At 46.4% G+C, this 13,687-nt stretch overlaps 3 protein-coding genes across 5 annotated transcripts in view; 1 reads left to right on the top strand and 2 right to left on the bottom strand.

Moving 5' to 3' along the window:
• The window catches only part of SAV1 (salvador family WW domain containing protein 1), a 14,443-nt gene extending 13,815 nt beyond the window's left edge, over nt 1-628 (bottom strand). Inside the window, exon 1 of the mRNA XM_075613850.1 lies at nt 68-628. Within this exon, the coding sequence (XP_075469965.1) occupies nt 68-161 (94 nt within the window). The 5' untranslated portion in view covers nt 162-628. The remainder of the gene's footprint in view (nt 1-67) is intronic.
• On the top strand, nt 504-11,078 carry LOC142502620 (kelch domain-containing protein 2-like). 3 transcript variants are annotated; one of them, XR_012803813.1, is made up of 6 exons: nt 1,703-2,228; nt 2,342-2,505; nt 3,035-3,085; nt 8,194-8,471; nt 9,286-9,358; nt 10,799-11,078. XR_012803813.1 is itself a non-coding variant. In XM_075613851.1 (5 exons), the coding sequence occupies exons 2-5, from the start codon at nt 2,499-2,501 to the stop codon at nt 10,920-10,922; spliced, it is 255 nt and encodes an 84-aa protein (XP_075469966.1). In that variant the 5' UTR covers nt 2,056-2,228; nt 2,342-2,498; the 3' UTR covers nt 10,923-11,078. The 3 variants fall into 3 exon arrangements, 1 of the variants encoding a protein (XP_075469966.1); XR_012803812.1 differs by lacking the exons at nt 1,703-2,228; nt 8,194-8,471 and adding an exon at nt 504-822; XM_075613851.1 differs by lacking the exon at nt 8,194-8,471 and having other exon boundaries at nt 2,056-2,228.
• Nucleotides 11,079-11,567: 489 nt separating this feature from the next.
• The window catches only part of NEMF (nuclear export mediator factor), a 38,499-nt gene continuing 36,379 nt past the window's right edge, over nt 11,568-13,687 (bottom strand). The window contains exons 32-34 of the mRNA XM_075613842.1: nt 13,501-13,544; nt 13,004-13,083; nt 11,568-12,876 (exon numbers count right to left, since the gene is read on the bottom strand). Coding sequence (XP_075469957.1) covers nt 12,799-12,876; nt 13,004-13,083; nt 13,501-13,544 — 202 coding nt within the window. The 3' untranslated portion in view covers nt 11,568-12,798. The remainder of the gene's footprint in view (nt 12,877-13,003; nt 13,084-13,500; nt 13,545-13,687) is intronic.

The following is a 13,687-nucleotide window of genomic DNA, read 5'->3' on the forward strand; positions in this document are numbered from 1 at the left end:
CCCCCCCCCCCCCGGTTGGCCCCTCTCCCCCCCCCCCCCCGGTTGGCCCCTCTCCCCCTTCACTCACTGCGCAGCAGAGGGGAAGTCTCCTTCTTCACGTACTTCCCCTGCACCTCCGCCGGCTTGGAAACTTCTTTCTTGGTTTTCTTTCTGGATAACATTACACCCGCACCCACTGACTCCCGCACACCCACCCTCACAACCGCACCCCCTCCGGGACTCCTCCGACTGTCTAAGCGGAGCTACCCCGCGGAGGGGGGCTCGTTACACGCCGCGTGTTCCGGGTGGGTGCTGAGGGCTCCGCTCGGACCCCCGCATCCCCGCCGCTCCCGCTGCCTCGGTGTTTAGTTCGGGGAGTGAGTGAGGTAACGCGCAGCCGTGACGCAGGCATGGTTACCCAGCAGCCCCCGCCGCCGGGCGCCCCCTACCGGCCCAAGGCGCACTTCCCTCCGGGGGAAGGCTATGCGCGCGCCTCAGGTGTAGTACCAGCTCCTCCTCTACCCTGGCGCGCGCGGTAACGCGGTCTCCCGCTCAGCGCGAGGCGGCATGCCCACCTCCTGCCCGCCCGAAAACACACATACCCCGGGGAGGGGGCGCGCGCGTTCTCCTTTTTGGAGATCACCGGCTGGCAAAAAAAACCAACAACTTTCCAGAGGAAGACACGCCCCCTCCCGGCGCGCGCGCAGTACGCCCCTTCCACCGCTGTGTGAGGGAAGGGGGGGTCCCCTGTTACTTGAAGCCACGCCCCCTCCCGGCGCGCGCGCGTATGTCCCCGCGCGCGGAACGCCCCTGTCTCCCTGTGTGAGGGAGTCTGTGTCCCTTGTGAGTCTGTTACCTGAAGCCCCTCTCCCCCTCCCCCCCCCCCCACTTTTCTTATCCTGTTTTTTTAGTTTGTACAGTTACATATGTGGAATTTATTACACGTCACCGCCCTACTCTGGGTGGTTTCAAACATCAGTCAGAAGATCAGCTGAGTAATTAGGAATTTGGTGACAGATATAGGACATTTGTAAAAATCAACTGTAATAGGCATTCATGCATGCAATACTGACAGCTGCCAGAAGGTGGCGCTCTTACACAGGAGTGCAGCGAGAGTAGCAGCAAGTACCTGAAGCATTTCTGTTCCTGGTGTTATTACACATATCTGCCAGAAGGTGGCGCTCTACCATGTTATTACACAGACCTGCCAGCGGGTGTCGCTCTCCCCAGGCTGTGACGTCACACAGTGAGAGAAGCTCTAGTAACAGAGAGCAGCCTGTGGCTCTTGCCGGGCACGGTGGCGTGTGCCTGTAATCCCAGCTACTCGGGAGGCTGAGGCGGGCGGATCACTTGAGTCCAGGAGTTCTGGCCTGCACTGTGCTATGTCGATCGGGTGTCCACGCTAAGTTTGGCATCGATATGGTGAGCCCGGGGGAGCCCAGGATCACCAGGTTGCTCTAACGAGGGGTGAACCGGCCCAGGTCGGGAACGGAGCAGGTCAAAACCCCCGTGCCGATCAGTAGTGGGATCGCGCCTGTGAATAGCCTCTGCAGAACAGCCTGGGTAACACAGTGAGACATCATCTCTTTTTTGACACATTTATTATCTGCAATTACTTCATTGATTTTATATTTTGGGAACTGTATTGGAATAATATTTATACATTTATGTTCTGGAAACAAACTGGAACAATAAACATACATTTATTTACATTCACAAATAGCCAAGATTTTCACAAAGCAAAGTACACTGTACATTGTTAGACAGTAATATGTACATTGTACATGGTGTGTGCACAGTTATATGCAGCAATTGGAATATTCATTTAATTATAAATGGGGCTTCATATTTTCTATTATTTCTCTAATCTTTCCATATACTCATTTGTGATCCACATATCTGTCCCATTTTTGCACATGTAATATGTATGTAATGCATTGCATCTCTGTGTTTGAACATGTAATATGTATGTGATGCATTGTACCTCTCTGTGTGTGCACATTTTTGCACATGTTATATCCACGTCATTATATATTTACTATTCTTCTTCTTACAAAGTTTCCATATAGTTCATGTGAGATGAAATATTGTACGTATTGCAGCCCTGCCATTCAAAAACTCCTCCCACTGCCTTTCTGTAATATACACTTATTTGTCATTTTGATTATACAGTATACATGATCTTTTTATTTGCAGTAACAACACTGCACATGGGGATGCACACAGCACCTCCTGCTGGTAGGAACCGGGTAATATTGAGCACTGTGTCTGCTATTCTATGTGTCACCTAGAGGAGTCGCTGTTTCTAGACAGCACATTTTTTTGGGAACTTGATAGATTTGTCCCTTCTGCTTTGCCGTAGGCCTTGGGATCATTACGCATGTGTTGCAGGGAGTAGTGGAGTCAGGATCAGCATTGAGTTCTGAAGCAGCTTCTGCCCTGTGCAGCATCGCAGCACCGCAGCACCATGAAGAACAGATTCAATACCATAGATATCCGGGCTGTCATTGCAGAGCTAAATGACAGGTGACATGTGTTATCCAACCTCTGCACCCTGTGTACTAAACACATTATACATCACATAGGCACATACTTCTCTTCCTGGTACCCCCTCATTACTGGGGAAATACTTCTCTTCCTGGTACCCCCTCATTACTGGGGAAATACTTCTCTTCCTGGTACCCCCTCATTACTGGGGAAATACTTCTCTTCCTGGTACCTCCTCTTTACTGCACATTTCATACTTTTTTTTTCTTCTTAATAATAATTCATTTGTATTTTTTTATTTTATATTTATAAAACATACTATTCTCTCAGCTCTGCTGTGTACATGAATACTATTGCTATATTTTAATTGTGTTGGAAATCTCAGATTTTAAACATTTTATACTAATCTCACTCGGTAACAATTCAGTCATACTGTAATAAACACAGCATACATTATAGCTTGCATGAGAAGAGATTAATATTCTTTCATCCTAAAAAAAACAGGTCATTTTTTATTCATGTTTTAATCAAGATAAAACATAGTGCATACTTTTCATTTTGCTTGCAGAAAAACGTTCAACAGGAAGTGTTATTGGCATTAAATGCAAACACACAATAGGTGAGTATTTTTGGCAGATGCCACTGACCCCTACTGGTGAAATCCTTTACTACATGGGACCATAGATGCTATACTGCCTGTGAGCAGCAGGGGTCACTGTTATCTTCCCAGGTAACTGGGTTATTATGGCAGGGAAATAAGATTCTCTGCATGTGTAACAACATATTGTACACATCTAATATCACAAACACAAATGACCGCACAGCAGGCGGACACAGTCATTAGGGGTTTTAGATATAAGCCAAATGATGTGGTCAAAATACACGAGGACTTTCCCCCCCCTAAGCATGATAGCTTTACTACAATAGAGGATTATATTATTATCTGGTGACCTGTTGAACTGTGTAAGCTTAATTATTTTCACATGTTTCTGGTTGAAGTTACCCATTAAGTTACAGGTCTTCTCTGTAACTTATTCTGGTTAGGCCAACACAAGTCTGAATGCTTACAGCTGTGTTTGGTTGAATATTTGTGTCTGAAATATAATTTCAGACAAGTTATTACACATTTGCACATTTTCGTGAGTCTGAGTTCTTATCTTGAAAAATAAAATCGCAGTATTTAGTGTGCTGTTAAAAGCACTAGAAGCCTCATCACAAGTGACTAGGCAAAGAGGCATTAAAGTAATTGTGATGGTAAGGGTAGCCAGTCTTCATAATAAAGGTGAAGCCCGACTGGTTACCCCTGAAAACCGTGGGTCCCCGCTAGCTTAGAAGCACCATAAGCCGGGGACACTTTGTGTGTGTTATAACTTTTCCTGTTGTACAATAAACCTAGGATTTCGGGAGTGGGAGTGTAAGGGTGGATATTTGGCTGGAAATGTGCTTAAAACACGTGTACAAGGTCGGGGGGCAAAGTTACCTTGTCCCCCCCTTCTACCCACAGACCACGTCTGGTCTGCGGGTATGCGTCTGCATATTGTCCCCCTAATATCTTCGCTTTAGGATATTGTATTTTCAGCCCGCAATGCTTAGTGTAACAGTTGCAGCCATGAGCCCATGTTGGAGTAAAAAAGTTACATTTTAAATTGTGTAGTCATCTCTATACAAAGGGAAGAAAATCAGGGCTCCACGGATTTGCTCAATAAACTGATTTATTGCCAATAGACTTAACGTTTCGGCCACACAGGCCTTTCTCAAAAGCAGAAATGGCATAATGCCTGTGTGGCCGAAACATTAAGGGGCCTATGCAGAGAGCTGCGGTAACTGAATTAGCGGCATTTGTTGGCGAAATATGCCTTTAGAAAGGCAGGTAATGGCGAGATAAAAAAAAGGGCCAATTTTTTTTTTTTTTTAAATCTCGCCGCGCGGGTGGCGAGAACCTAAATCTCGCCAGGTTTCAAAAGTGCCGTATTCAGAAAGGCGCGATCGCCATCTAGCGGCTGATCGCGCCATTAAAATGGAGAAAAATTCAACAATTAGCTCCGCCAACAAAAGTTGGCATGTAGCTGGAGCTCGGCGGCCATAGGGAGAAGAAAAAAAAACGCGCTTTTTTTAAAACATGTTTCACCAGCGCACATCTCGCCGGTTGACACTCTCCATATGCAGACATGATTTTAAATGCAGTTTTAGGACCTTTCTGCATATGGAGATAAAATCACGCCAAAAAATGTACTATTTATTAACATCTCCAATTAATTCCACCGCTGCTCTCTGCATAGGCCCCTATGTCTATTGGCAATAAATCAGTTTATTGAGCAAATCCGTGGAGCCCTGATTTTCTTCCCTTCGTTATACCTTGGATTGATACAGAGAATCCTGAACCAGGAGCACCGGTAGTTGTATCCCCCTTTTTTTTTTATTATAATAGTGTGCAGCAATTTATCATTCTTCTATTAATTTCTATACAGACAGTCCTGGTATTTCGATAAGTAGCGAGGATGTCTGCATAGAGATAAGGGATAAAAGAGAAGAAGGGAAGTTGAGAGGTGGCAGTACGTTTGGTGAGCGGGGAAGGGCAGAGATCCGGGTCTGGGAACAAGTCCTCCCCGTGGGGAAGACACTTTATTTGCCCAGGCTCAGTGGAGCCTTCCCAGCGGGCGGTATGGGACCGGCATTTGGTATCCATTGCTGGTAGGCATGATTTCCATTGGCCAGTTCGAATTTCCCGCTTGCTGGCATCCTGAGTCTCCTCGACACCCCCCCTCCTCTGACGCGTACAGCCAGACGAGCCCCCAACTCTGATTGGCTGGTACAGCTACGATCCGTGCTCTGATAGGTCGCCAGCCCCTTCTCTATGTTGAACATAGAACAGCGAGGTCTATGTAAGGAACTGGCAGATCAGAGAACCAGACGATCTTGAGCTTGGTCTGGTGAGGCGCTGGCGGGCTTTTCAAAAGTGCTTTGCTCCGAATAGCAGAGCACTCGGCCTGGAGTTGATGGAGAAGCCTAGTTTAGCTTAGGACAAGTTCTCAGATTGCGGCCATGTTCCAGCTTTTTTCTTGCTCGCGGTTAGCGGGTATAGGGGTACCGTGGAGTTTCGGGACGTGGAGCAGACATGGTAAACCTTCTGAAGCAGGCACCCTGCACCTAGTTCAGGCTAGAGACTCCCCAGACAAGTGTGTATTTCTTGTATTTTGTGTACCATTTGTGTGTCTGCTGGTCTCACCAGAATAAACCTCATTTTATTGCACTACCTTGTTCTGCCTAGTGAATTGATCCTGGAAGGTAAACATGTTAAAAGTACTGGTCTCCCGGAAGTGGTTTCCGCTGACGTCACCCAACATGGAGGTGTAATTTGGGAGCTCCGCGGACTCTCTTGAATAACGGAAGTTAAACGCACCCTTCCACCGAAACTTTCGACCGGATTGCAGTCCCCCAGCTGGGGCACTAGTAGCAGAATGTCCAGGCAACAAAAAAAGTCCACAAGCCAAGCGGTTTCTAAATACTTTTCCCCGCAACAGAAGAGCCCAAAGTCGACGGCCGAAACTCAAGATGGCGGCGGTACACGAGGCGCGCAGACGGGGCAAGGAAAGGGAACACGGGCTAAGGAAACCCCTGCATCAGAAGAACCGCTCACAAAAGCCTACATGGAGGAGCTCATGGCGTCGATGCTCACCAAATTATACACTTCCCTCCAAACAGAAATTAAAACCGCGGTCCACGATTTCATGCAGGAGATCAATGGCCTAACAGAAAAGACAACAAATCTGGAAGGCAAAATGGAGGAGACCTCCCTGCGCCAGACCGGAGCGGAGATCTTTAGGCTTAAAGAACTCCACCGCATCAAGGATTGCATGGAGGACCAGGAGAACCGGGATAGAAGACAAAACCTGCGCATACAAAATATCCCAGAGACGGTTCTTCCTGGCCTCCTCCGTCCTTACATTAAAGACTTATTCACGTCAATATGTGACCCCTTGGACGACAGGGATCTGGAAATAGACCGGGCCCACAGGGCGTGGGCCCACGCTCGGAGGACCCTAACAGAAGACGTGATGTCATCGCAAGGATGCACAGTTACCCCACGAAAGAAAAAATAATTACGGCCTGCAGAGGAAGAGATTCACTTACCTTCATGGATGAGTCCCTCCAAATCTTCAGCGACCTGTCCAGAATAACTGTGATCCGAAGAAGGGAAATGAAACCCCTGACTACCTTCCTCCGCGAGAACGACATCAAATATCGCTGGGGGTTCCCTTTTAAACTTACAGCAAGCCACAGAGGAAAATACCTTCCGATAAGGTTCCCTGAGGACATGGCTCCTTACGTGCGGGCCCTGGGCCTGACCCCACCGTTTTCATGGCCGAGTGACACCTCGCAGACATCAGCGCAGAGGGACGAGCCAGACGACGGTGCCGCCGGACCAGCAAGAAGAACGGCAACAGCACACCAGTCGACGAGCAGGCGTTGAACAGGCAGCAAGGGTTTTTTACACATTCACCACTTGCACCTCTTCCGTTCCGAACGACACCCCTCACAACAGTTGCCGGGTCTCCCGGAACGCGAGCTGACTCACTTTGGGATGCGACTCTGCTGCTGCGGAGACCCCGTGACGGAGGGAATTCCCCGAGAGGAGACCAGCACCTGTCCCGGCGGAATGGAAGTACAGTTGGGCTCCGTGTCGCCCGGTACAGGATGTTGTGGTCCCTTGTCCCGCCTGGCTGGGTTTGTCTGAATGCTGGACCGGTGGATCCCCCTCCCCCCCCCTTCTCTAGCGCTTAAGGGGTTAATGAGCTACACTTTTAACAAGAATACAAAATGCTGAGTCTGAAACAGGTTAGAACTGTTTCTTTGACCTGCTCTGAATTTCAAAGGGATTTACTTGAGGAGGGGTGTCCATGTGGATGGCCCACTCAAGGTGTCAATTGAATTAATCAAGGTCTACAGACAGGGTTGGGGGAGAACAGCTTCAAGGTATGTTGTAGAAGGGGTGGGCTCATGAAGGTGCCCTAGGAGAGAATGGTACTTAAGTCTGGGCCAGGTTGTAAAACAGGCGATCTGACCAGGGGCCTGCTTGGAAAGCATGGCAGACCTCATCTTCTGAACCAGTGCCTCTCTGGGAAAAATCCATAGCATGCGGTAATGTACTGTATAGGATTTTCTGTTTTACCCCTTTTATTTTAAGAAGCTGTTCTGCCTTATATTGTAATAACTGTATGTTTATTTGGTAATACCTTTTCTGTAATTCAATCACTGTATTCTTCTATATATTAAACCATTTAATAAGCAATGCATTGGGCTCTCAATGAACTTTGTACACGCTGGAGAGAATAACTTGCTAAATTCGGGCACATGTTACTACAGCTGATTTTGTGTTAAAGTGCATAGTTCTTCTTATAATAAACAGGGACCTGAGGCCCAGGCGGATATTTTAGTCTAAGATCTTTTATCATGTCTGCATAACCTCAGGTGGTGGCAGTGGACGGTTATGATGTGCAATTGAGTAGGGGTCAAGACTAACTCGCTGGTTCCTTGCAGAGGAGAAAGGGGGGTTGCTAGAGAAGCCTTGTGTATTAACCCTGGTTACATATCTAAAGTCACGTGCTCACTTGTGTGCTGTTCGTGGCGGTGGTATATTGGGACGGCTTGAGGAGAGATACAACCCATTTGAGGGACCCGAGTGGGTGCGCTTGCGAGCGTTGGAATTAACCCTTGTCCCGTATGCAGGTCACGTGCTAGCAGGGGGTCGTACGTGACAATCGTAACAAAGATTCAGCTAAGCTTCAAGAGTTCGTAAGAACAAAGGTTCCAAGATCCAATACTACGGGAACAGAATGAAAGAAGCAGCCCCGGCGGAGTAAAACAGCAGCGGCAAGTGGTGCTGCTGACCGAGGACTGTTTCAGGCTCTTTTCGCGAGCATCTCCCGCTCCTGGAAAATTGCTCCTAAAGACTGTCTTGCAACATTTCGTTTTGGGAACAAGATATTTCGTTTTACCCCATTCCAGTAAGTGTATTTTCGTTGTAATTGTAAACTAAGCTGTGTGTGTTCGTTCTGTAAATAAATCACAATTTATTTTATCTCTTGCTTTGCTCAATCAAAGAATCCGGGTATTTTGGTGTTAAAAGTTCTGGTCTGCCGTGACAGGGGAGACTTGAGGACTGGAATTGAGCCCCCCTGATGTACAGAAGGGTGGGATCAACGAACCATGTTGCACTGATTGAACAGGAGTGGCACTCAATTGCCTCACACAATTACAATGGGAATTCTTTCATTACATTGCCACTTTGCGGCCCTCCTTGTCAGTGACACATGGGGGGTTAATGATGCAATAACAGCCTCGCCTGGTAAATCTCACTCTCTTTAATACGCATGTATTCACGGCACGTGTTCGTGATCTCAGACAGTCTCTTAAAGTGGAACCAAACATTAGAACGGAATGCAGACATCCTAACACCGCGCTCTTGTGGGGTCCCTGAACTTTAATAGCGCCATCCCACTTAGTCCCTTCCCCCTCCACCCCCATATGTCCAAACGGAATCGTCTGCCTTTGCGCTTGGCAGTACTCTCCGTTTAGTACAAGCGCAGCAAACGCGTTCTGTCCACGTGTGTCTCTCATCGCAGACGGTCTCGGTTTTGGGTTTTCGGGGGGAGCTGCTGAGGGTGACAGTTGGGGGGTGTGTGTGGCGCATGCGACCTGCTCTCCTCTCACACTAGTAAACAAATGTCTGCTTTAGCAGAAGTATACAAACCCACAATGACAGATCTCTAATGTATCTCTAGCCTTGTGTGACTAGACTTGTCTTTGATCTGTATTCAGGCGACGCTTGGATTTACAGCCTTACCAAAAATGAATGGATTCCGTTCAAGAACAAATATTCAGATAAATCAAGGTAATAGCAGCTGGATAACATGAAATATCTATCTCACATTTCCTCAGTAATGTATTGTGCCATTTCTTATGTTTTAGGTTAAAAGAAATTGGAATCTCATTTTCAGATTTATTTGGAGATGCCACTAGTATACACAACCCTTTGTAAATATTCGGAGGTTCTTTTAAAAAAGTGCGCAATACTTATTTAAGCTTCACATATCAAACTTGCTTGCAACATACATGTAGCGTGTCAGGAAGCAGCCGTGCTGTATTTGTGATGGCATTAATGACATGTGAAGGCTGATGTCTGTTGAGATTCATAACAAATTCCTGCCCAAACGTGCCAATTCCTCCCTTTAGGCCCGCTCACTGTGCCTGCTACACGAAGTGCGCACGCATGTCTGACACATGTTGATGTATGACAGTTTTCAGTCTACAAACGACTCCCGCCGGCACAGTACAGCGTTGACTCCCTTGCTCAACAGGTCAGGTTTTAAAGATATCCCTGCTTCAGCACAGGTGGCTCAGTCAAAATAACAGAGCCCCTGATTGAGCCACCTGTGCTGAAGCAGATATAGCCTGAAAATCTGACCCGTTGCTGGCCCCTGAGGACCGGAGTTTGCCGCCCCTGCTGTAACGCCATCACACGCGCTGCCTCCTGTGACGCAAAACTGGATATCTCCATGTTTATTTGCAGTTTCTTTGATTGTGCATATGAATTTGTAAACATTTTCATGCATGTAACCTCTTGCCTGCTGAGGTGATGCTGACGCCGCCAGCACTGGAAAAACACCAAAGCCATTTACCTCTTCAGAAAGCCGTTACACCTTATTTCTTTTACCAATGTGTTGAACACACAACTAACTGTTTTACATGCAGACGTATAGAAACTACGTGAGTGGAGTAGCACTGATTGAAGCTGTAAGTGACAATTCAACGTTTTGTGCATCAACGTTAAACGGAGCCTATAAATTTGTCATTGGTAACTTCCTTTCTGAAGCGGTTTGCAGAGCATTATGGGCAAGTGAGGGTTGTACTGATGCAGCCACGAGTATCTGAACACTTACCTGGGGAAATCTGGGGCAATACCCCAGTAATGCTGCAAAATTTCTGTGACATTTTTGCAGACTAATGGCTCATCGGATTAACACAGTGGTGGTCCCTGGCAGTCTCATTCAAACTGTATGAGACTGCCAGGGACCCCCGCTGTGTTAATCCGATGGGCCATTAGTCTGTTTGCAGAAATGTCACAGCATTACTGGGGTATTGCCCCAGAGGCAAGTGTTCGGATACTCGTTGCTGCATCAGTACCTTAACTTATTAGGAATACTCCTGCGGTTCCTTCAGACACCTCCATAGAGTATGGAGCCGGTTCCCTGACTTACAATGTGGTTTTGACAGAAATCTGGGTCTGGCACTTTCATTTACACCCTAACTTGTCCTGCTCTTATTTCCCAAGGCTCTGCCTAGAGACGGTTATTTCCTTCAAAGAGATGCTGGCCGGCTCCCTGGACTTCCTCCCCAAGCACTTGCTGCACCATGTCCACCAGCGGTTTGCCAGCAATAACACGTGTGGCTCCTGAGAGCCACGGAGCTTGCGTGTAAAAGGAACAGATGTATATTGGATAAATGTTGTAAGTCATAAGTGTGGTTTAGTCAATATGAATGTGTGCGGCACATGGAGAACTTATTTTTGTGCAAATCGATGTACATTAAACGTATTCTGAGTAAATGCTAAAGCTTTCGTCGTCTTTGTGGCGACATAATGAACTTTAGCCTGAAAGCTGCAGATTAGGTCGATGGTTCAAATGGGTTATTCAACCATTCCTCTTATCGTCAATATGTCCTTTACTATCTAGACAGCCTCATATCCTGCTGGCTTTGCATTCCACTCACAAATTGATGGCAGATAAGGACAATTAGCATCATTAGGTTTATTCCGCATTTCCCAGTGCAGTTATTTCAAGCACTTGTAAATACATTTGCTTCTTCCAATACTATCCGATGTATACGTCCATTATTCTTTTCATTAAATAAGTAATTTCCGGAGGCTCGTGACCCCGTAACCTCAGATCTTCTGTGATAAATGTGTGTTTGGCGAGCTCTGCCAACACATGTTAAAAAGGTGCAATTCCACATCCAGTTCTTGGAGCCAATAAAGTTATGAGGAGAGAGGACTCTGGGTGTGCGAGCACTTGCTGATAACACAGTGACATCACACAAAAGGGAGCAGTCAGAGGTAATCAAATCCCTCCCAAGTCTCACTTTTTATTTAAAAATTCATTATAAATATTTATACGTGTCCGATTTGGATTTTAAAAAAAAGGCATCAATAGCCCGGATGAGAGCCCTTAAACAGGTCACTGGAATGGCTTCACTTTGGACCTTTAAACACTACCTTCTGTTCATAAGAAATCCGACAACTTCAGGCGTAAGACACTTTTTCAGATATTTCGTGTGATCAGCGGATTATTTTATTTGCTTACATATCACGAGAATACGGGTCAGGCGTACGTGAACAATTTGAAGAGGAGGATTCACAGGACAGACATTCCCAAAAATGCTCGCAGGTCATTCTTAGAATTTAATTGCAATCAACAGGCAGCGAAAAAAAATGCTGTATTATAGGGCGGGCCACCAACAGGTCAGGTTTTCAGGATATCCCTGCTTCGTCAGCACAGGTAGGTGGCTGTCTTTGAGCTACATATGCTGAAGAATGGATATCCTGAAAACCTGACCTGTTGCTGGCCCTTGAGGTCTGGAATTGCCCACCCCTGCTGCAGTAGTTCAGTTGTGGGTATTTCCCATGTGCTATAGAGCAGGGGAGCGCAAAGTGGGGGGGTGAGATTTTCTGGGGGGGGGGGGGCGCAGCTGTTAGAGCTCCTGCGCTTCCCCGAAAGCATTTAAAATAAATGCATGGGATCGCGTGAGGCCTCTGTAACTTTTACTTCCTTTCCAGCGACGCGTCTCCATGGCAACCCAGCGTCAAATGATGCCGGGGGGGGGGGGGGGTGGTAATGTGACGTTGCCATGGCAACGTGACATCACATGACCCCGTGATGTTATTTGGGGGGGGGCACAAGCCAGAGGGGGAGGAGACAGAGGGGCGCATGTAAGAAGCTTTGCGCCCCCCTGCTATAGACACGCCGTTTTCTGGTGACTATGAAATGCCTCTTGTTTTTTAGACTTGGGAAGATTAACCTCTTGCATAGCAGAACGGCCTGCAACGAACCAATGCATTGCAGGCCTCTCTGGCAGCGACAGGGTTAATAGCACAGCAATGGCGTCTCCAACAAGAGAGAGCAAGGTGAGGATTAATCCTGTTTAAATCTAGCAAAATAAAAGCAAACCACTGGACGGAAATTTATCACAATGGCAAAAATCGATCATGTCGTAAAACAGAATAATATTTACAATATAACTCTTGTATTTGCTCCACTGGCGCAATACGGAGAGTTATTATTTCTTCTTCACGTTCTGCAGGTTGGGTGCGGAAACTTTCACTTTGCCCGGCAAATTCCTCGATAGATCTGTGTCCTACACACACACACACACACAAAAAGAACAATTATAACTCTGCGCGGTGCTTCGAAGGCAGAATACTGCATGTTACTAATAATAAGCAGTGTGACTGCAGTGGCCAGCTGTTTGGGGGAACGCTTACCTTGACGCTCCGCAGCAAGTCTTTCTCCCTGGATGACAATTCTCTGGAATGCATGAAACTGTTCAGAGCGGTTTTGGCAGCTGTTGGGAATTAAATATAGAAGCAGTTTCAGGGTGACGGCCATTAGATTTGACATCAGACGACTGGAGAGGGTGCTGCTATTGTAGTACCTATAGAAGGCACTATACAAATATAAAAAAAAGGACACACACACCAAAAATGTTTTTATTGTCCCGTTTCGGTGCTCTCTGCTCTTGATAAAGGATCAAGAGGGTAGCTGCAAAGTTGGGCCAATAAAAGACATTTGTGCATATTTTTGGTTTCCCATTCCTTTTGTTCTTCATCTCTCTCTTCCGAGAGAGATATCTATATCTATATATCTATATATCTATATATATATATATATCTCAGAGGAGAGAGATGAAGAACAAAAGAAATGGGAAACCAAAAATACATATACATATAACACACACACACTTTTAAACATATAAACATACCTTTGCCTTTCTTTTGGGTTCCTGGAGTTAGTTTTACTTTATACCTGAAAAGAAAACACAATATACAGTTTGATCCGAGCAAGTGAAATTATTCCACAAAATAAGTATGTGAAAACCCTTCATGTAACATTCCAATCTCCAATCACGTAACATTATTCTTGTTTTCAGACAGCTGGGTATCTAGAAA

The sequence above is a fragment of the Ascaphus truei genome, chromosome 9, assembly GCF_040206685.1.
Source record: "Ascaphus truei isolate aAscTru1 chromosome 9, aAscTru1.hap1, whole genome shotgun sequence".
NCBI classification, from domain to species: domain Eukaryota; kingdom Metazoa; phylum Chordata; class Amphibia; order Anura; family Ascaphidae; genus Ascaphus; species Ascaphus truei.

Excerpts from the sequence above, each read along its gene's own strand:
- LOC142502620 (XM_075613851.1), top strand. Across the intron at positions 3,086-9,285 it reads TAAATGCAAACACACAATAG|GCGACGCTTGGATTTACAGC; the intron begins GTGAGTATTTTT and ends ATCTGTATTCAG. Across the intron at positions 9,359-10,798 it reads AAATATTCAGATAAATCAAG|GCTCTGCCTAGAGACGGTTA; the intron begins GTAATAGCAGCT and ends TTATTTCCCAAG.